We start from the raw sequence: 22,516 nt of genomic DNA on the forward strand, positions 1-22,516 counted from the left end.
CTGATTGGCCAGTATGGGTCACATGCCCCTTAGCGTTCTGCTGTGGGAGGTGGGGGTTGTGGAGAAGTCTATGCAATCCATAGATAGAGGAAGGAACGTTTCCAAAAGAAAAAAAAGAGGTTTTGTTAACAGAATGGGGTGGGAGAGAAGGGAGAGGCTATGGGGGAGGCAGAAACAACAGATGGCCACCACTGAGCTTTTCCAGAGTGGGAAGAAAAAGATGGGATAAGCTGGGGCCCCTGGTAGAGAAAGTATCCTTAAATAACTGTACCTTCACACACTTTGGGAGAACATGCTGCTATCCTGGGCGTGCCTGTATGGCATCATCGTGCCCTGCTTCCTGAATGACTCCCTGTGGGGAGGGCAGGGGGGATCTCCCTAGCATGAATAATCCTGATGCTTCACCACATAAACTGGAGGCAAGGCAGAGATCAGCAGCAGCATAAACACGATTTCTATTTTTCACCACATAACATTGTTCACCAGCTCATTTGCGCAATTCTGCATCCATGGCTATAAAGATTAAGCAACACCTCATTTTTAGATAAGGTTAAAAATGAATTAGTTCAGAATAAACAACAGCTGTGACGTGGGCATATGTACATACGCTCACATTTGGAAAAAAATATGAATCTAGTTGCTATTGTTTAGCTCAGGAGGTTTTGTCTATTTTGTTGTTTTCATTTCTGTGTTTTTGTTACACTTCATCACAAGGCATTTTACATTTTTTAGAATGTATTCCTGAATATAGAAAATGTTTCTTGGGTTCTCCTGAGAGTGGGGTGCCCAGGCTAACCACAGGCACACACACATTCTTCCCATAGTACAGTACTTTAAAATTAATAGCACATGCAGAGGAAAAACTAAACCCTTTGACGTCACTCTTGAAATGAGGAAACATAAACAGAAAAGGCTCCACTCCAGTAAGCTGCCAGAGTTGAAGCTGATTGGTCTCTGCCTTTCCTTGCCTGTGGCAACTGACAGCACCTCCCTGCCTCGCAGGCCGGCTGCCTGTTCCCCAGCCAGTCGGTGGGTCTGGGCACTGCAGCGGCTCGGCTCTGTCCCAGCACTTGTCTGGGAGAACAGTGGTGTACTCACCCAGAGAGAATCTCTCTTTCCACCTTCCTTCTCGATCTCTCTGTGTGCTTTCTGTGTTTCTTTCTTTCTTTCTTTTTTTTTTTACTTAATTATATTCCTAATCCTGGATGAAGTTGCTGGATTCTGCAGCACAAGTCTTCATGAACAAGCAGCACCGGTCAGAGATTTCACGGCATTCAAAGGTCACAGAACTGCCACTATGGTTAAATGTCTTGTTTAATGGTTGAGGTAGGTACAACAAATTTAAGCGGCAAGCTCATTTTTCTTAGAGAACAGAACCACAGAGAGATGGCAGGAGTTTTAAAGTGAACCTGTACATATGTGTTTTTTGGTCTGTGATTGTTACTACAGCAGTCAGCTTTTGAATTTCCTTCCTTTTTCTAGGCGAACTGACTAAACATTATCACTTAGCCTGCATTAACTGTTTCATTCCAACCAGTCTGATGAGAGACGGGTATTTTCACTGGACTTTGAGTCCCTACTGAGGAGAACTGCTTTCTTTTCTTCCTTTTCTTTCTTTCTTTCTTTCTTCCTTTCTTTCTTTCTTTCTTTCTTTCTTTCTTTCTTTCTTTCTTTCTTTCTTTCTTTCTTTCTCTCTTTCTTTCTTCCTTTCTTTCTTCTTTTTTCTTCTTTTTAATGAATGCAATATTTCTTTCCAATGTAAATCTTAGTATTGGGTCATTTTTCTTTTTGGTGGGACAGGATTGGAAAATATTGGTAAAGAGATTGGTGGGGTTTATGGAACAGGAAAAAAGCAAATCAGTGTTTCTCTTGAGTTAGTCATGCTGGTTGATAGCATACTTCACGATGAAGAAATTAGGGAGAGAGGAAGAAACTGGTAATGAGACTGAAGGTAGAAAAATCTATAGAAGGTGTGTCAGAAAAATGAATTCTTGAGGAAAATGGACTTTACCACCTTGTTGCATTTTCTTAAAAAAATGTTCTGGATGTAGAAGTCAATAGGGCAGTTGCAGGCACTGCATATCACCAATGATTTAGGTCTTCTTATTTAGGAAGGAAAATAAAAACTTCTTTATTAGCACTATAAATCTGCCAATTATCTTTTTTAATAATAGTTGAAATCAGAGTGAGATTTTTAATTGGGGACTTAAGTGATTGAGCCTAGTTCCTAATTAATCATCTGTAGATTCACGTGCTGTTGCCAGGCTGACTATTAAAACGTTGGAGTGAATCTCTGTACCGGAAGGCAGGCATATGCATGCATATACAGTAAACACTCTAAATGCTGCAGGAAGCAGGGCAATGAAACCCAGGGCTGATGTTGTTTTCAATAGCGCGTTATTATTACATGTTGAGGGGAGCCCCTGCTGGAAAGCATTCCTTTGCAAAGTTAATTTTTTGTTAAAGCAATTCAAGTAATAGATGGTTAATATGAATTTAACTTATTACCCTTCTCAAAGTTATGCAATAGCAAGTAAGACAGGATTATGTGAAACCATTACTCTGTTTCCAAAATTTCTCACTTGATTTTTTAAAAAAGGGTTTCTGTTCTCAATATTGAAATTTTAAAAACGGGGTCATGTTAGCAGTGATATTAAACAAGGTATCACCTGCACAGTGCATTTCAAAGGGTTAACAAGATTAACTACATCTGACTGTAATGTACCAAACTGGGAACTGCAAAAATATTAGCTCTGAAATGCAGAGGATGTGCTGTGAATGGACAATTGCCTTTCTGCAGCGCCTAGTGGGAAAACAAGGACTTTGTGTGTTGCAAATGTCTAACTGCAGCTCCTCCATTTCCTCTGCTTTATCTTTTATTACTGGCTGGTGAAACAAAGACGGGTGTCAGTAAAGTCTTGATTGACATTTTCTCTAATAAAAATGAAGTTGCTTTTTGTCTCAAGCAAAAGCCCAGAGTTAGCTAGTTGCAATTCCAAAGGCTATATCCTCTTTACAAGGATTTTTCCCTATCACTGTAAGCTGACCCATTTCAGAGTGCACTGACTCAGTTGAACCACATGAGACAAAAATCAGTGGTGTCTACAGGTCAGCAGATTAGCTGAGAGAAATTGGTTTTGGAATTAAATTACATAGGGTAGAAAATTCAAGTTGTATCAGGAACAGACATCATTTTAGGGACAATAATTGCACCAGTACATCTTTTAATGCCTGATATGGTGTTCAGCGCAAAGTTACCCATCGTCAGCTCTCATTAATACCTAGTTAAATGTTTGCTGAGAATTTGCTACACTTTATATATTGTAAGTTATTGAAATGATTGTCAAATATGGCATTTTCAACTGTCTTTGAAAAATATTTTTGGTATTAATTCAGCCTAAAATGTAATATAGAAATCAATATATCAGTGGTACAGAGGAGGGCATTCCCATTGTTGACTTGCTGCTTTTTATTCAGCCAAAACACATCTTACTCCAAACAGATGCAAAAGTACAATGACCAACTTTTCTCAAAGTGGTAATGTACCCATATGAAAAATGTCTCTGCCTAGTCATTAATCTTCCAAAGTCTGATCTGTTCTTAGCCAGGCTCACATCACAGGGGAAACTGCTTGTTGACTCACAGAACATAGTGTTAGAAGAAATTTCTTATGTGGTAAATTAATGCCAAGCAAGACTAAAAGAGCTTCATTATATTAATGAAAACTGTCAAAATTAAGAACCAGAATAGACTTCAGAACTTATAAATGTAAAAGCTAACAGTTATTCTAAGTGGTTGAACTCACAATGACTTTGGGGAGTAACTTATTGGGAGACCTTCAATGTACAGAAATTAGAATCCACTGTCCTATGAATTTAGCTTATGTATCCCATAGAAGTCTATAGACAAGTAGGAATCTCTCTTCTAGGAGACACATGGGGCTGAGAAAGAAGGGACTTGGCTTTTGGAAATGTGATGAGACCCTCTCTATCAGCGCCTCCCCATGGTGGTATCCCCATTTCATCTAAGAATGCACCTTGGGGAGCATGTCCATCGTTCACATAGGACTGGCTGTGGGAGCCATACCAATGGCTTCTGTATGCATCCCAGTTGGCTTTGGCAACATTCCAACTTTGATTCTTGAGATATTGTGTACTTGATAGATTAGCAATACTTAAAGCAGTTGATATGGAAATTTGGGTGAGAGGAGGGAAAAAGGGGTACCAGGCATTGTTAGAGATTTAAATACAGAGAGTGAAATACATCAAAACTCTCAGGTTTCATCAAGCCAATTATACTTTCCCAAGAATCACGTAGGTATCTAAATGATTAAATGTGTACTTAGAGAGTGACTGCATGGAGTGCACTAAAGGAACAGCAGGTAGAGAAAGGGGACAGGGTGGACATTCTCACTCAGGTTCTAACTAGTTGGGTACTGAGCCACTTGCTTACTCTTGACCTCAGTGTCATAATCTGTAAAATAAACTGGTTGTACTGGGTTATTTCCAACAATCTTTTTTAGATGAAACTTTTTATAATATTCCTACTGTCAACTTGGAGTTCTTTAAAAATTCCATGTATAAATAAATGTGAAAGTGTCAAATAATTATTCAAAAACATTACGGCATGTTTTCAACATGTCAAAGGCTGTGCCTATTGAGGTGAAATGAATGAAATTGAGAGGTAAATCACTTATATTTAAAACTTATATTCTGGTTGAACATATGAACAAATAATGGAGTCTGTGCAGAGAAATGGAGAAACAAGAGTTTGGGGGGGAAGGAGTGACAAAGAAAAATGAAACAGAAGAGGGAGCTTTATACAAATTGAAATTCAAGAAAAATAAATTTTCTATCTATATAGATATTTATTTCTATTATTGTGATCTTTAATATGATTAATTGAAGGCATTGCTATTCTTCTGAAATAATATATTTGTAGTGGTGTCCTTAACAAATACAATGTTGAAGAGAGGGAAAGTTTTCTCAGTGGTTGATTAAGATACTCTACAGGCCTGACATGGTGAATTAAATCAGTGCATTGGCATCTCAGTGGTTGGCAAACTGAGGCTCGTTAGGTACACGTGGCTCTTTGGTCCCTTGAGTGTGGCTCTTCCACAAAAACCGACTTCTGCGCCTGGGCCACAAAGTTTCATTCGCACTGTACATGTACGCTTGCACATGGTATTTTGTGGAAGAGCCACACTCAAGGGGCCAAAAAGCCGCACGTGGCTCATGAGCCACAGTTTGCCGACCACTGGTCTACATCATCTCTTGAACTTGAAACTACTAGGGGTTGTAGAAAGTAGGAGTCCTTCAAGAACTTTGACAGCAGACTCAGCTGCCAGTAGGCATTGGATACAAGCCAGGAGGTTTACACCCTATGATGGGCATGAATGTTGATGCAGTGTGGTGTTCTGGGAAACACCCTCAACATCAGGAAACCTCACACAGTGGCTCAGACCTTCCAGAGATGTCATGTGTGAATTAAGGCAAATTTCTTAAACTTTGGAGCCCTCAGTTCCCTTATCTTTAATATAAATACTGGTCCAATACTCCTAGGATGTCTTTATCCTCTCCAATTTCTATGCTTTACCCTGGCAAGATTAATGTGGACATATTAGTGTCAGTTTGTTCTTTTCCTGCCACCTCTCCCATCCTTTATTTCTACTACTTTTCTGTATAGTTTGCCTTTACTGTCCAAATTTACATATTTTCGCCTCCAAAATATGCTCATTTCCAAATAAAAACAAAACAAGGCCCTGGGTTTTGGGGAATTTCTCCCCAGGAGGACTGTTGCTCCCCAGTGAAGTTCATCTGTTCTTGCCCCATTGCTCTCCTGTGAGGCTGATGTGCTTCTCCCTGGTGGTGACACTTCCTTCAGATGGTAAAGGGACATGTTCTGTGTTCATTGTCGCTGAGGCCTTAAATGTTACACAACAAGTGTATTCCTCCTAAGCGCCAATCCTAGATTTTCTATATTATTTCATTCATATCTCCTCAATTCTAATTCTGGTGTCTTTAGAAAATAACTGAAAACATGTTGATAAGTTAATTGGAGTGATCCTCAGAAGACAAAATATTGATGCATTGGTCATCCATTGACCTGATGGTACAGAGTCGCTGCCTCATCCTAGTGGTGGGATCTGATACAGTTCAGTTACCCAAATTCTACTTAGGCCAGAGCATTCCTGCTGCCATTTCCTCTGGGCAAGGCTTTATATGGAACAGCTCAAGCATGGAGAATAGAGAGGAGGGTAGTTTGGGGTAAACCTAAAAATAACATGACACAAAATACATGAAAATCAATTAGTCAATATGTAATTCTTAATATTCTAATGTATAAATACCCCAATATTTGAAAATGTAAATCCTTTATACATTCGTTTGCATGTAGTATAGAAGTATGAAATTAATAGCCTCAGAAAATATAGCAGTAAGGAAAGTTTGTCCTTCCTTCATCCATTCCTCTCTTCCTCTTTTCATTTTTTTTGTTTGTTTTTTGGGGTTTTTTTTTGGTAAGGAGAAGATGAAAATATTTAAGATAGATAATGAGATTTTGATGGAGTTTACTTTTGTGAAATTTGGAGTAATGTTTGTTTTAGTTTTTCCTTTCTAGTGGTTGATAAATTTGCATAAAATTTTTATTGAAAGTGCTGCTCAAATTGTATTCTTATTAATACCTTTTTGTGTTGTACATCATCATAATTAACTTATAAATAAAAATACATGAAATATCTTTCCTACATGATGAAAACCATCCTTACCTGCCCACTGCTTCAGACACACAAAAATAGGATTCTGTTGAAAAAAGGAGTTTACACATGAGCTAAATATACTGAAGGGTGTGCGGTGGAGTCTAGGGCTAGTCTGGGGGACCAGTGTTCCCCTGGGTACAGATATAGACATGAGGAGGTTAACATGTGCCTGCATGGGTCAAAATTTGATATCTAAATATGCCAAGTAGTCAATGTTTTACATACTGTTTGATCACAGTAACTTTTAATCTAATAAAAATCAAATTGTATTTGTTTTTGCACTGTTTGTAATATAAAATTTCAGAAACTACCTGAACCCAATAGTAGGTGAATTGTTGAATACATTATTTTCAATCCATGCAATAGAATTCCATACAGTTATTTTTTAAAATGAGGTAGATCTACATGCACAAAACTGGATTCATTTTCAAGATGTATTAACTGAATAAAAGGCTACATTAACATTTGTATAACTGCATATACGTATTCATATACACTGAGAAAATTTCTGGAAATTCAAATAAAAAACTTAAATTCTGGGTGCAGAACTTTGAGTATGGGATAGGGAAAGACTTCCTTTACATGTGTATACTTTAGAATTGTTCACATCTTCTCCTCATGAAATTGTTACATATACAATGGAGAAAATTTACAGATATTTATTATTGTGTGCTATTTAAAGTTGCGAGAAAAGTTGGAAAGTAAAAGAAGAAAGAGGTCCGTTTTAGTTTCAGGTTGCTTCCTTAGCGTCTTCCTTCAATCCCATGGAAATTCTCCCGTGTGCCTCTGACACAGCTAGGGAGCACAGCTTGACCTGTACTAAGAGTCTTGGAAGTGAGGAGATAGTAAGTGCATCCATCTCTCCTGCTTGAGTAACTCTGGGCCAGTCATCACTCTGGCACCAGTTTCCTCCTGTACAAAATGAGAGGCTCTAAGTTCCTTTCTGCTTTTGTGTATGTCTGAACCTTTGAGCCTGTTGCATGCCCAACTAGTTGAGATATTTCCCCATAAACTGAATATACATATCTTATTGGCTTAAACATTTTAACTGAATTTGCTGTTTAAAAATTGGTCAGTTTGGTTTAATTTTAAATTAATTAAATATGTAAAAATTTAAATTATACAAATAATGTCAAGGAAACCACACCCCACAGATAGACTTTCAAGATTAAAATGTACTATGCTCTCAGTTATTCACAAAAAAGTAGAAAACACTGTGTGTATTAAGATGGGTAGTTGTGTGACAATACAAACAGCCAATGCTTCAGTTTGAATATGATTTATACATTTCTTGGTTTTCCAGGAGGGAAAAGAAAAAAAACTTTCATTTCCCCTTCTCATTATGCCACTTGCCAGCTGTGTCCAGTCAGATGAAAGAACTCAGTCATTCACAAAAGTTTGGATGCATTTTCATAAAGGGAGATGCTGCAGTAATACCGAGGTCTAAAGAATGCCTTGATTTAGAAAAGGTCATTATATTTATGAAAAAAGTGTTTTCCATGTGATCAAAATGTTGTATTTTTTCCATGTCTTTGAAACTAGTGTTCTGGCTTTTTCAATTAAATGAAGCTTTTTTCAACTTAGTTTTTACTTTGATTTGGAAAATGTAAGTATTAGTCATTTTAGTTATCTAGTGATTTTTTTTTCTATTTTTCTAGACCTTTATTACTGTGTTTGGAGTAAAGAATAATCTTCAAGTTAAAATAAAACAAAAGGGATAAACATCAGATAGGAATTTGTGTAATAGCAATTTTAAATGACTGGAACTAATATTCTAAACATTTCTTTGTAAATATTTTTGTTATTAAAAATTATTAGTCATTTAAAAATAATGCAATGACATAAATAAAATAATTGATAAATATTGTTCTATTTTTAACTAACCAGCTTCCCATGTGTGGGTGCATTAGAGAGAAATTAAGGGCAAGATCCTTCTTAGACTTGGAGACAAATGTACATGAAAGCTTTTTATGTGGTATTCATGTCAAAGGTAAAAACCAAAACAGCGAGTTCAAGAATATAGCCTATTTAAAATGTCTTCTTTAATGTAAATCTTTTAAAAATAAGTCAAATGCATTATTGAATTAAATGACAATAATACTACATAATTTTTAAAGTTCAGTTTACATATTTTACAAGGAGGAAGAGAAGGGAAAACAGGAAGAAAAGAATGAGGATCAAACACTTTTCAAAGAGCACTGAACTTGTAGCCTAGAGCCCTGGATTCAAGTTCCATATGCTAGTCTTACCAAGAGTAATACTTTCACTAATTTATTTTGCATTTTTTACTTTCAAGTCTCTAAAATGTATAAAGTGAGGTACATTTCCTTTCTAAAGTTTCTAGGACTTACTATACAGGTGGATTGGCTTTCAGATGTAATTAATTACTTAGTGCATAGCACAAATGTCAGGTCACTTCATTCTCAGAACATTCTATTAGGAAAGGATAGGTTATGCCCATTTTAATGGCAAGGAATTGAGGTTTATTGAAGTTACAGCTAATAAAATTGTCATTCAACCTCAGCATTTTCCACACCATTTTTATTGTTGTTATATGATTAAAATACTTTAGGTTTAGAATTCATCTTTAATTACTCTAAACATGAGTTAGAAAAATACATTTTTAATCCTATATAATAAAGAGGCAATATGCAAATTGACCGTCGCACCCTCACACAAGATGGCCGCCCCCATATGGTCAAAGATGGCCACCACAAGATGGCTGGCAGGGGAAAGCAGTTGGGGGCGACCAGCCCTGCAGGGAGGGCAGTTGGGGGCAACCGGGCCTTCAGGGGGGCAGTTGGGGGCAACTTGGCCAGCAGGGAAGGGCAGTTGGGGGCAATCGGGCCAGCAGGGGAGGGCAGTTGGGGGCAATTGGGCCGGCAGAGAAGTGGTTAGGGGGTGATCAGGCTGGCAGGCAGAAGCAGTTAGCAGCAATCAGGCAGGCATGCAGGTGAGCGGTTGGGAGCCAGCAGTCCCAGATTGTGAGAGGGATGTCCGACTGCTGGTTTAGGCTCAATTACTATGGGGTTCCAGATTGGAGAGGGTGCAGGCTGGGCTGAGGGACACTCCCCCCACCCACTCCCACCCAGTGCACGAATTTCATGCACAGGGCCTCTAGTTATAAAATATTAAAATAACTGTTTCAAAATGTTAAAGCAATCTACTTGATATGTATACACAGGAGGTTCCAATATACAGAACAACATTATTTAATTTAAAATGCATTTACAATGAATGAATCTGACACCTTAAACTTGAGTTTTGCTCTGAGAGACAGTATAGTATAATCGTGAACAGTAGAACCTGGCACCCTTCATTGTGGTTCATTTATCAGCTCTATGATCCTGAGTAAGTTGCTTCATCTTTCTGGGCCTCACTCTACTTATTTATAAGATGAGGGTGCTCATAGTATCTGTCTCATAAGATTGTTGGGAAGATAAATGAGTTTTATTTGTGAAGTGCTTAGAACTGTGTGTGAAAGATAGTAAGCATCATGTGTACTGCATATCAACTGGTACTATTGGCTTACAAGTTATAAAAAGTATTTCATAGAGTTATAACTACTTTGTGTATAGTGCTGTTGGGTGCTTTAAACATTTAAGAGAAATACAGTTTTTAATTTATTTTTAACTTCCTGCACTAAACTATAGCACACATACCAAAAAATATGCAATATATAAGTGTACAGAATGGTTCACTTATTGTAAGTGAATCTCTGTATAGCCATTACCAAAGCCAAGAAATAGAACATTATTACATTACTAGAGGCCTGGTGCATGGATTCATGTACTGATGGGGTCCCTCGGCCTGGTCTGCGCCCTCTCACAATCTGGGACCCCTCAGGGGATGTCAGATAGCTGGTTTCGGCCCCATCCCTGCAGGCCTGATCCAGACAGGAGGGAGCCCGATCCACGCAGGCCTGATTCCTGCAGGCCCGATCCAGACAGGAGGGAGCCCTATCCCCACAGGCCCAATCCAGATAGGAGGGAGCCGGATCCTGTGCATTGAGCATCTGTCCCCTGGTGGTCAGTGCACATCATAGCAACCGGTCAACCAGTTGTTCGGTCGTTCAGTCACTTAGGCTTTTATATATATATAGACTAGAGGCCCTGTGCACGAATTCATGCATGGGTGGGGTCCCTTGGCCTGGCTGGCAATTGGGGCCGATTGGGGCTGGTCGGCTGGGGGGAAGGACCATGGGAGGTTGGCTGTTGCACTGACCACCAAGGGGCAGCTCCTGCATTGAGCGTCTGCCCCCTGGTGGTCAGTGCGTGCCATAGCAACTGGTCGACTGGTCTTTTGGTCGTTCAGTTGTTCGGTCGCTTAGGCTTTTATATATATAGATTGCCATCTTTGAAATCCCAGCATTCCTCCTCCATTCTTTTCTTTTTATCTTTATTGTTGAAAGTATTACAGATGTCCCATTTTTTCTTTTTCCCTGATTGACCCCCTCCCCCCCACCCTCCTACCAAGCCTTCACCGCACTGTTGTCTGTGTTCATGGGTTATGCATACATGCATATCAGTTCCCTGGTTAATCCCTTCCAGCCCACCCCCACCCCCTTCCCTCTGAGATTCGTCAGTTGGTTTCATGCTTCCATGTCTCTGAATCTATTTTGTTCATTAGATTCCACATATATGAGATCATGTAATACTTGTCTTTCTGTAACTGGCTTATTTCACTTAGTGTAATACTCTCCAGGTTCCTCCATGCTATTTCAAAGGGTAAGAGATCTGTCTTTTTTAGAGCTGCATAGTATTCCAGTGTGTAAATGTATCACCTCTTTTTTTATCTACTCATCTATTGATGGGCACCTGGGCTGTTTCCAGATCTTAGCTATTGGAAATAGCACTGCTATGAACATGGGGTGCATGCATTCTTTCTGACTGGTGTTTCGGGATTCTTAGGATATATTCCTAGGAGTGGGATCACTGGGTCTAATGGCAGTTACATTTTTAATTTTTTGAGGAAACTCCATACTGTTTTGCACAGTGACTGCACCAGTTTGCATTCTCACCAACAGTGCACTAGGGTTCCCTTTACTCCACATCCTCACCAGCACTTGTCATTTGTTGATTTGATTATAGCCATTCTGGCAGGTATGAGGTGATACCTCATTGTCGTTTTAATTTGCCTCTCTCTGATGATCAATGACTTTGGCTTTTCTTGGGTTTTGTGTGTGTGTGTGTGTGTGTGTGTGTGTGTGTGTGTGTATGTTTCTAATACTTCATTCACATTTTTTTTTTTTAGTGCTGGGGTATTTTTGAAACATAAATGAACTTCAAGTTGCAATTATCAAATGCAAAATATACTTACTACCTTTAACCTAGAGTCTAATTATGAATTACTTATGAGGAATTTATAGATAGCTTGAAAATATATTTTTGAGAGAAAATATTAAATAGTTAAGAGAAAATGTGCTTGATATACACTGATCTGTTGATTTTTTTTAAAGACAAATGTATATTTTTAGTTTTCATGTAATATGTGGTCTTTTTCTTTACAAATTAGAAATTTAAAAATTAGAATTTAAAAATAATCAGCGTTCAATAATGTTTAAAATATTACTAAGTGTAAAACATATTAAACTAAAAACATTAAGTGGTAAGTTTTATGAAATGTTGCTATGAAACAATTGATAATATATCTTACTGATGTTAAAAAATAAGGTCGGCTTAATATTTGAGTGTTTTGGCTCAAATTTATTTATGTGTTACTCCATGCATTTCCAAACTAAGAAGGCCTTTTTGTTACTTTAGCACATTAAAGAATAATAACAAAGAGTTATTACAAACTATTGAGTAACTAAATAGCAGTTATGCACAGTTTTTAATTGCCACTTCCTCAGATGCTTACAAAGAGATACATGAATTACATTTGTTTGCGTTTTTAACACAACAAATATTTAGTGTTTCCTCCTTAGAAAAATGCGCAAAGCAATCCATAAATGAATTATTAAGCTAATTTAATGTGTTGAATTTAAATTAAGAAAAAATTTACAAACCTGGTAATTTTGACCTGCCTTTAATTTATTCATGAGATCTAAAGTAAGCAGGATGACTTCAATTATTTTTCTAACTGTGAAATGGACCTAAAATTTTGTCACCTATCGCCAAAGAAATCTGATGTCATAGCCTGAGTTAGGGTTTCAGGCTAGATGTTTTTCAGTATGTCCAAGATGAGTTTCAAGTTCCACATAAGTAAGGGTCCTCTGAGTCCTTGACCTTGTCCTGGGCCATTGTTCCATTGCTTGATGCCAGCATAGCCATACCGACATTGTCTCTGATCAAGCTAGTGGTTAAATATTTTGATTTTCACACCTTTTTGATGCCAATATTTTTATCAAGAGAATGGTCTGACAAGTCAATACGTGGAAACAATTTAAAAAGAATATTGCTAGTAGGCGCTGTCATGGACACCCAGAATTGTAATATGATCTGGTATGTCTGACTTCCCCCATAGTGCTCAGGCAGTATCACATCTGTGTTCAGTATGTAATCCAAGTGAATTCTTGCACATGCTTAACTGAAATTGAATTTTAGGCCCAATGGTTTACATTTTCTCTTATTTAATTTAGCCTCGATACCTTAAGTATGCTGGCTTAAATTTTTATTATGAGAGCCCCTGATAAATAATCAGATGATTATGTTTTTTTTTCCTGCCTCACAATATGTGCATCCTCATAAATAGATACTATAGGTGGTGCCCTAGCCGGTTTGGCTCCCTGGATAGAACATTGGCCGGGTTTGATTCCGGGATAGGGCATGTACTTCGGTTGCAGGCTTGATTTCCGGCCCCAGTCAGGATGTGTGCCGGAGGCAACCAATTGATGTTCTCTCTCACATTGATGTTTTTCTCTCTCTGTCTCTTCCCCTCCCTTCTACTCTCTATAAAAAAAACAAAATAGACATAGGTGTAGATATATAGATATAGATATAGATATAGATAAGTAGGTAATATAACGATTAGGTCAAGCCATGTCACTGAAATGGGTATTTTTTAGGCTCAGACAGTCAAATATCAGTAATTTCATATGGTCCAACCATGTATTTACATATATATGTACATGTGTGTGTATGCAAATACACATGTGGGAATATATAGGCAGATAATAAATGACAAAGCTCATGTCTTGGAAGGTAATGTGTTATTTGTAAGATGTCCTCATGCTAAGATCATCACTGAAAACTGTCAACTCCAGAGAGATAAATGCTACATACATCTAGCTTCTTTTCACCGTGTGTGTGTGTGTGTGTGTGTGTGTGTGTGTGTGTAAACTTAGGACTTGGTTCAGTAGGGTATTGTGTACATGTTGGTTGAATAAAATGAATTTTAGAACAATTAATGAATTCTAGATTTTTGGCTCCCACCACTGGCATGCTGGAGAAGATTGAGGAAGGATGAAATTGGAGAAAGAAAATGCAGAGAGAAGTTAGGGTTCTGTTTCACACATTAAGTTTGGGAGGCAGTGTTCAGGGGAGAGATCAGAACTGAACTTAAATTTATCAATGCATATGCTATTTAAAGCCATGGCACCAAATGAGATCACCTAGGAAGACAACATAAATAGGAAGAGGGTGGAGGTCTTAAGCCTTCCACCAGCTTCCAGAGGTCGGGACAGGAGGAAGAGCCAGGAAATGATTCAAATGCACATGCATCTGATTAGTACATGGTGCTGCCTATATTGTTGGAGTCTTGCCAGAGCTCATGCTTCAGAAGACTCCATAGACATGAAAGCCTTTTTATACATCACTGGTGGTGAGGGGCTGAGGCTTCTGGCTTATATCCTAACAACAGGAATTTTCCATACATGCTTGAAGAATAGCACAAAGAAAGTATGGCATAAATATGCTGCTCCATGTGTGCTCATAGATGTTTTTACCATGATCATAGTTATATGTAACCCCTACTGAGAGCCCAGTGGCTTTAAGTTATGCCACTATTATATACTAGTGACCTGGTGCACAGATTCATGCACATTGAAAGGAAATTAATTAGCAGGTGGCCAACAGGGCAGGACTGGGCAAGAGGGGCCAGACACGCCCTGGAGCCAACCTCCCGTTGTCCCTCCTTGGTGTTTGCAAAGTGAGCGGGGTCCCTCCGGCAGGTGGGGTACCTTGGCCTGGCCTGCAGGGATCGGGCTGAAACTGGCTCTCCAACATCCCCCGAGGGACCCTGGAGTGCGAAAGGGCACTCTGCAAAGTTGCTGTCATACAGGGTGTGGAACTCAAACAGAAGTGTGCAGTAAACCAGATTCAGGACCAACAACAACATAACCCACAGCTAAAGGTGGAATTGCGTGGCCCTGTGAGGAATCTGGCTCCCTCCTCTCTGGTTTTGGGGTCCATCACCCAAGAACTGCCACTGCCAAGTCACTGCAGCTCGCCAGCTCCTGTATTGAGGGGCTGCCCTCTGGTGGTCGTGTGCATCATAGCACCCAGTCGGATGATGAGACACTTAGCATATTAGCCTTTTATATAGATAGATAGATAGATTTCCCTTCACTCAAAAATATGGCCATCTTCAATTTACAAACTCACATTTAGAAAGACTTTTGTTTTGATACAGAAACTTAGAACTGGATGAGAATTTTTCCATAGACACTATATTATTTGTGACAGTTCAATGTCTAGCCAGCCCAAAAGCCTACGTAACCCAGGATGTGAAATCCAAGAGCCAAGAATGCATAGACCCTAAACAACATAAGCAACAGGGTTTATGGAAATATTTGACTCAACATCTTAAGATACCAGGAACATATTTTCTTTTCTTATTTGGGCCTAGCAAAGCAAGGATAGAGAATTGACTATCAGATAGGGTGGCAGGGGGCAGAGAAAGGCGTTCCTTTGGTCATGGTCACTTACATATAAGATAGTCAGTGATTGTAGAAAATATAGGTATGTGGATTGAGGGAAAGAATCCTGGAGAAAGACAGGAAACTAGACATCTAGTCCTGGCATTAACATTCACCTATGCTATGATCCAAACAAAGTTACTAACGGTTCTGTGGCTTGCTTTTCATTTATTTTATATTGGCTATAATAACCCCTCTCAGTGTCATTGTAAGAAACAGTTGATTATATACATCCATCTATATACATAACTAGGGGCCCGGTGCACGAAATTCGTGCACTGGGTGTGTGTGTGGTGGGGGGTGGGGGGAGTGTCCCTCAGCCTAGCCTGCCCCCTCTCACATACTGGGAAGCCCTCAGGCATTGACCCCCATCACCCTCCAATTGCAGGATCGGCCCCTTGCCCAGGCCTGACACCTCTGGCCTAGGCATCCGGCCCGGGCAGCGGGGACATGCAGTGGCAGCGGGGGGGGGAGGGGGGGATGCCGCGATCGCGCGGGCTCCGCCCCTGCCCCTGCAGGAAGCCTCTGGCTGAGGCGTCCGGCCCGGGCAGTGGGGACCCTCAGCTGCAGCGGCCCCGCGATCGTGGGCTTCGCTTTAGGCCCAGGCAAGGGACCCTTAGCTCCTGGGACTGCCAGCTTCGACAGTGCCCAGCTCCCATCGCTGGCTCCACCCCTACTTCCTGCTATCACTGGCCAGGGCGGAAAAGGCGCCTGATTCTCCGATCATGGCTGGGGGGCAGGACAAAGGCGGCCCCAGGGCTGCCTTTGCCCTGCCCCCCAGCTCTTAGCTCCCCCCTGGGTTTCTGATCACTGTCAGTGGCAGGGGGCTTCTTCCTGCTTTCCCTTTCGCCTCCCTGCATTGTGCCTACATATGCAAATTAACCGCCATCTTGTTGGCAGTTAACTGCCAATCTTAGTTGGCAGTTAATTTGCATATAGCCCTGATTAGCCAATGAAAAGGGTATTGTTGTACGCCAATTACCATTTTTCTCTTTTATTAGTATAGATATGTGTTCATGCGAGCAGTGTGGATGGTGGAAAGATCTAAGTAACTATTAAGTACTGGTCATCGTTATTGTTGTCTCATGCCATCTCTTTGTTTTTTATTTTAATTAATGATTCTTAGGAAAATATGAATGGCTGGAATTTAACAATGTGGGGCAAAAATAACAGAACAGAAACTTGAAAGAAAACAACTAATTCAAACAATTCAGAATAAGTTCTATTCATAATAACATTGTGATTATGTCACCTCATTAGCTCTTCATATTTTTCCTAACAGATGCTTCAGTGAGTTGTCAAAATGATCTAATTCCAGCTTTCTTAAGAGTTTGAGTGCATGTAGAGAAGAGTTCAATTTCCTTGACAAGCTTTATCATATATAAATATAATCAGTAGCATTCTTATAATTTGCTGTCAGAAAGCACTCTAGAATTTCATTACAAATCATTATTTACTATTTTGGTGCTGCTCTGCAGGCTAAGCCAGGAGGAATTCCTGTTTAAGATTTTATAATTTTATCAATGACTTCCCAAGAATGGCATTGCTTACATTTTTCTCATGTACTATTGTCCACATCACACTAGCACTGCTGTTGTCTTTTTAAGGATACTTTCGATTTCACATAAGAAACTGCCAAATAAAAATCATACCAAAAAAAAAATATTTACACTGTACAATTTGTATAGCTTCTCTGATGAATGCAATCTGTCAAGTGCAAGCATCCATAGAATATTAAAAAATGTTTAGAAATTAGAGGTTTCCTTCTTATGCTGTCTGATTAAAGCACTTTGCTACCAGATAACACAAGGAAGGAAACCCAGCTTTGTGAATCACTTCCTATCTAACAAAATCTCACAAGGCAAATTCATTCTGTTTGAAGTGGGTCTGTTATATAAAGACTACCAAGGACTGTGTAAACACATTCATTAAAGTATACCATGGTACATGAACCTGAAATTTCGCGTTTCTGCCAATTTAATCAACTTTTTGATTAGTTGATACATAATAAGTTGCATTTGGTGTACACACAAACTTTGGAAAACATTACCTGAATTCACACTATTCATATATACATTATTATTGAGTAAATGTATTATATTTGTCATTAGTTCATGTCCAAATCTTTCACTTCAATTCTGTTTTTGAAAACCTTATCACCAGCACATTACGATTGTCTTGGACTTAGTGAGGATTTTCTCCGTTTATATTTTACCAGTATTCTATAAGTAGAAAGGGTCATGTAACAACAATTTTTGTGTCTTAGTGTTTTGTCTAATGTATTAGTGTTTTGATCATGCCACTTCAATTAATTTTCTATGATTACTCTTGTATTAATGACTTAATTTTATAAGCATGAAGAAAATCACTCTGGTAACAGTCATGTACCCAATCACTTTCTGAAATGAAGGGATCTGATTATGGAAGATAGAGACAGAGCTGAAAGCAAATCAAATCTAGTGATTTCTCAGTAAGAGGCAACCATTGTTAAACCTCCTTCACTCTTCTCTACCACAAGCTTCTAAATTTCCCTGGTCAGAAACATGCCTGAATTCCTACACCATTCACAAATACAAAATGACACGATAAACAAAAATATCTAAGAATGGGGTGAAAATGTCAAGTTCCCTTCAAGTTCCCTTTGTCTCCAGGTTTTTTAGACTCAACATTTAAGTCCAAGAATATTCTCAAATTTTTTTCGTTGAAATAATACAGTGCCCTATGAGTATTTTTATTATGGAGGTTTGTTCCAAATAAATTGTTTTTGAAGGATTCTTTAATGATCTTTTAGTATGCCTTAATTGTTAGGATTTTACTAATTTTAGAAAAGAATGGATGCTTTAAAACAATAATAGAATTTACTGAATATATGAGCTAGGCATATGTGATTTATTTTGGTGGGCATTATTTTTGTCTTTGTTATGATTGTAAAAGCAATATAACCAAGTTTTTTACTATTGGAAAATATAAAAATTGACCATCAGTGTTAATACTTTGGTTTGTATTCATAGGCATAGATATTTTTCTTTTATTAACATTTTTACGTCTTTAATTGCAAATATTCAAAATATATGAAAAACTAGAGGAAATGATATGACAGAATCTATGTACCCATAGCCTAGATGGCTATAAAATCATTCATTCAACACATATTTGAAAACTGCTAAGTTAGACATTGTTGTACATTCAGCAGTGAGCAAGACAATGGGTGGGATACATGATCAATTAAATGCATGTATAAAAAATGATAGTGATAATTGCTGTGCAATAAAGGAGAGCAGGGAAAATAGTTAAGGGATGTTGATGGGACTGGGCATAAAATTTTGAACAGGGTGCTTGGGAGCCTTCACTGAGCAGATGACATTTTAGAAGAGACCTGGAGGAGTTAAGAGGGTGAACCATGCAGATACCCAGGGAAACAATGTCCAAGGTAGAGGGGACAGCAAGTGCAAATGCCCTAAGGTGGGGGTGTGCCTGCTGCGTGGAGCCTCTCTTTTACCTCCTTTTTCTGCCTCATTAATTTCTCTTCTTAATCCAGTGGTTTTCTTTTTCCTATTGACTTTTGAACTACTTTAATGCTGAGTTTTATTTTTTCATTTTTAATTTATATATTTTAAACTTTACATTTCCCTCCCAATACCTTTTTAGCTGGACATTATCATCTTTGACACATGGCATATTCATTGTGATTAATTTCTAATATTTTGTAAATTCCATTATTTGTTCTATTCAATAATTACTTAGGAGTGATTATTTTACATTTCTAAGTGTGGGAGGTAAGAAGGAGATTGTTCTTTTTTATTATCAATTTCTAAATTTGATGCATTGTGTTCAGGGAATGCTGCTTATGCTTTCTACTGGATGGATTTGAGCTTTTAAATTCATTTTCTCTCCATCGGTTTGGAAATTAGACATTTCATTTTTTTATGGTTTCAGTCATTACTCTTAAAAACTAAAGCGAAAATTAAATAAGTGTATCTGTATTTATTATCTCTATCACACCCCAGAATAATATAAGATACTTATTTAAATCAGATGATGTCCACCCCCAAACTATGTTATTATTGTCTGTATTTGAGCTCTACCTTATTTTTAAACCATGAGCCAGTATCTTTTAAAAACAATTTATGGTAAATGCTCATTTAATTTACCTATAGCTTTCAACATTATTGAGTATTATTTTCCATAGCTCATTCTTTTTAGGTTCACATTCTTTCTTTTAGGGTCTATAAAGTGGTAAATATTTTTATTTATTTATTTTTTAAAATATATTTTTATTGACTTCAGAGAAGATGGGAGAGGAAGAGAGAGATAGAAACATCAACGATGAGAGAGAATCATTGATTGGCTGCCTCCTGCAAGCCCCACACTGGGGACTGAGCCCACAACCCAGGCATGTGCCCTTGACCGGAACTGAACCCTGGACCCTTCAGTCTGCAGGCCAATGTTGTATCCAGGGAACCAAACCAGCTAGGGCAAGTGGTGAATAATTTTAATGTTTAGACTAAAAAACATCTTTTGGTAACATCACTCTTAAGTGATGATTTAACAGGATTTAGAATTCTCCCTTTTGTCCTTTTCTCTCAACACTTCAAGGATAATATTCACTTGCGCTTTTAGTCCCTATTGTTGCTAATAAAATTTTTTCTGTGAGTCTAATTGTTGTTACTTTGTGGTATGTCTTTTCTGGATCTCTGCAAAGCACACTTCAAGACAAAATTAGAACTACTCAGTATTTCTGTGGGAAGTGGCCTGTGAATGCAGAGCAAAGGGAGCCGGAGAGGAGAGAGCCTTAAGTCCACAGTGCAGGTCTGTCTGACTGTGAAAGGACAGGGAGAAAAGAGGGTTTTGTGGAGGAAAAGGCCCAACATTCGGAACCTCAGCAAGGCCCATGGGGGATCTCCTAAGTAGAACTGCCTATTAGCAGAGTTTGGCCTGAAGGGTGGGCTCCTGCACCGGCATCATGCCCACACTGGGCAGGAGCCGTCCCGGGGGACAGCGGCCACCGGACTGACACTGTTGTAGATCCTAAAGGTGCAGCATCTGGAGATCGCTGGCAACTGCGCTTCTTTTTTAAAAATTTATTCGGGTGACATTGGTTAATAAAGTTATATAGTTTCAAGTGTACAATTCTATAATACATCATCTGTATATTGCATTGTGTGCCCACCACACAGAATCAAGTCTCCTGTCACCATATATTTGACCCCCTTTACCCTTGATGACCTTTCTCCTACCCCTTAACCCCCTGGTAACCATGTGCTGTAACTCATAGTGCTGTCTGTGTCTATGAGTATTTGTTTATCTTGTTTGCTCATTTGTTATTTTCAGTTTTGTATTTCATACTAGGGGCCTAGTGCACGAAATTCGTGCACTGGGTGTTGGGGGGGGAGTGTCCCTCAGCCCAGCCTGCCCCCTCTCACATACTGGGAGCCCTCAGGCGTTGACCCCCATCACCCTCCAATCGCAGGATCTGCCCCTTGCCCAGGCCTGATGCCTCTGGCCTAAGCATCCGGCCCGGGCAGCAGGGACCTGCAGTGGCAGCAGGGGAGGGGGGGGGACCGCGATCACCTGGGCTCCGCCCCTGCCCCTGCAGGATGCCTCTGGCTGAGGCGTCCGGCCCGGGCAGCGGGGACCCACAGCTGCAGCGGCCCCGCGATCGTGGGCTCTGCTTTAGGCCCAGGCAAGGGGCCCCTAGCTCCTGGGACTGCCAGCTTCGACTGTGCCCAGCTCCCATCGCTGGCTCCACCCCTACTTCCTGCTATCACTGGCCAGGGCGGAAAAGGCACCTGATTCTCCGATCATGGCTGGGGGGCAGGGCAAAGGCGGCCCCAGGGCCGCCTTTGCCCTGGCCCCCAGCTCTTAGCTCCCCCCTGGGTTTCTGATCACTGTCAGTGGCAGGGGGCTTCTTCCTGCTTTCCCTTTCGCCTCCCTGCATTGTGCCTACGTATGCAAATTAACCGCCATCTTGTTGGCAGTTAACTGCCAATCTTAGTTGGCAGTTAACTGCCAATCTTAGTTGGCAGTTAACTGCCAATCATAGTTAGCAGTTAATTTGCATATAGCCCTGATTAGCCAATGAAAAGGGTAGCTCGTACGCCAATTACCATTTTTCTCTTTTATTAGTGTTGATATGAGTGAAATCATATGGTTCTTGACTCTATCTGCCTGACTTATTGTGCTTAGCATCTTCTCAGAATACATCCATGTTGTCACAAATGGCATATTTCATCTTTTTTTATGGCTGAGTAGTATTCCATTGTGTATATGCTCCACATCTTCTTTATCTAGTCCTCTATCTCAGGACACTTTGGTTGTTTCCAAAAGGAATCCTCAGTCACTGCTGGTGGGAATATAAACGGTTACAGCCACCATGGAAAACAGTATGGAGGTTCCTCACAAAATTAAAAAAAGAGTTACCATATGATCCAGCACCCCCTCTTCTGAGTGTCTACCTGACAAATTTGAAAACATTTATTTAAAAAGATATATGTGTCCCTATATTCATGGCAGCATTATTCACAGCAACTGCACTTCTTGCAATAGGTTCTCTCTTGAGAAGACAGTGAGGGCTACCACTCTCTTTCATGTTCTGCAGCTCACTGAAATATCTAGCTTCACTTCTATTCAGTATGCTTTACAGTCTTATAGTTCTTCTATCTTATGTTTCAGACATTTCATCAAATATGGTAAAATTTCAGCCACACTTTCTTTGAAAATCGCACCTACAATCCTTGGACATTTCTTGAACATCTACTATACATACTATATTCATATACATACTATATAGTACATCCAGGCACGCTCATTCCTTTATCCTTTTTTTCTTAAGCACTCTCATATTTACCATATCTTTATTTTACTATACTTCCTTGAGAAAATTTTCCTTAGATGTCTTTTTC

General features: G+C 39.3%; 1 protein-coding gene across 2 annotated transcripts in view; it reads left to right on the forward strand.

Annotated features, from left to right (window-relative positions):
- The first annotated feature begins 945 nt into the window (after positions 1 to 945).
- PDE7B (phosphodiesterase 7B) overlaps positions 946 to 22,516 on the forward strand; it is a 275,867-nt gene continuing 254,296 nt past the window's right edge. Inside the window, exon 1 of one of the 2 annotated variants that reach the window (XM_059700409.1) lies at positions 946 to 1,326. Coding sequence is in view for 1 of the 2 variants with exons in the window: in XM_059700408.1 (XP_059556391.1) it covers positions 1,306 to 1,326 (21 nt within the window). In the remaining variant the exon portion in view is untranslated. The remainder of the gene's footprint in view (positions 1,327 to 22,516) is intronic. The other variant, XM_059700408.1, reaches the window with a different exon arrangement.

Source organism: Myotis daubentonii, chromosome 6 (assembly GCF_963259705.1).
Source record: "Myotis daubentonii chromosome 6, mMyoDau2.1, whole genome shotgun sequence".
NCBI classification, from domain to species: domain Eukaryota; kingdom Metazoa; phylum Chordata; class Mammalia; order Chiroptera; family Vespertilionidae; genus Myotis; species Myotis daubentonii.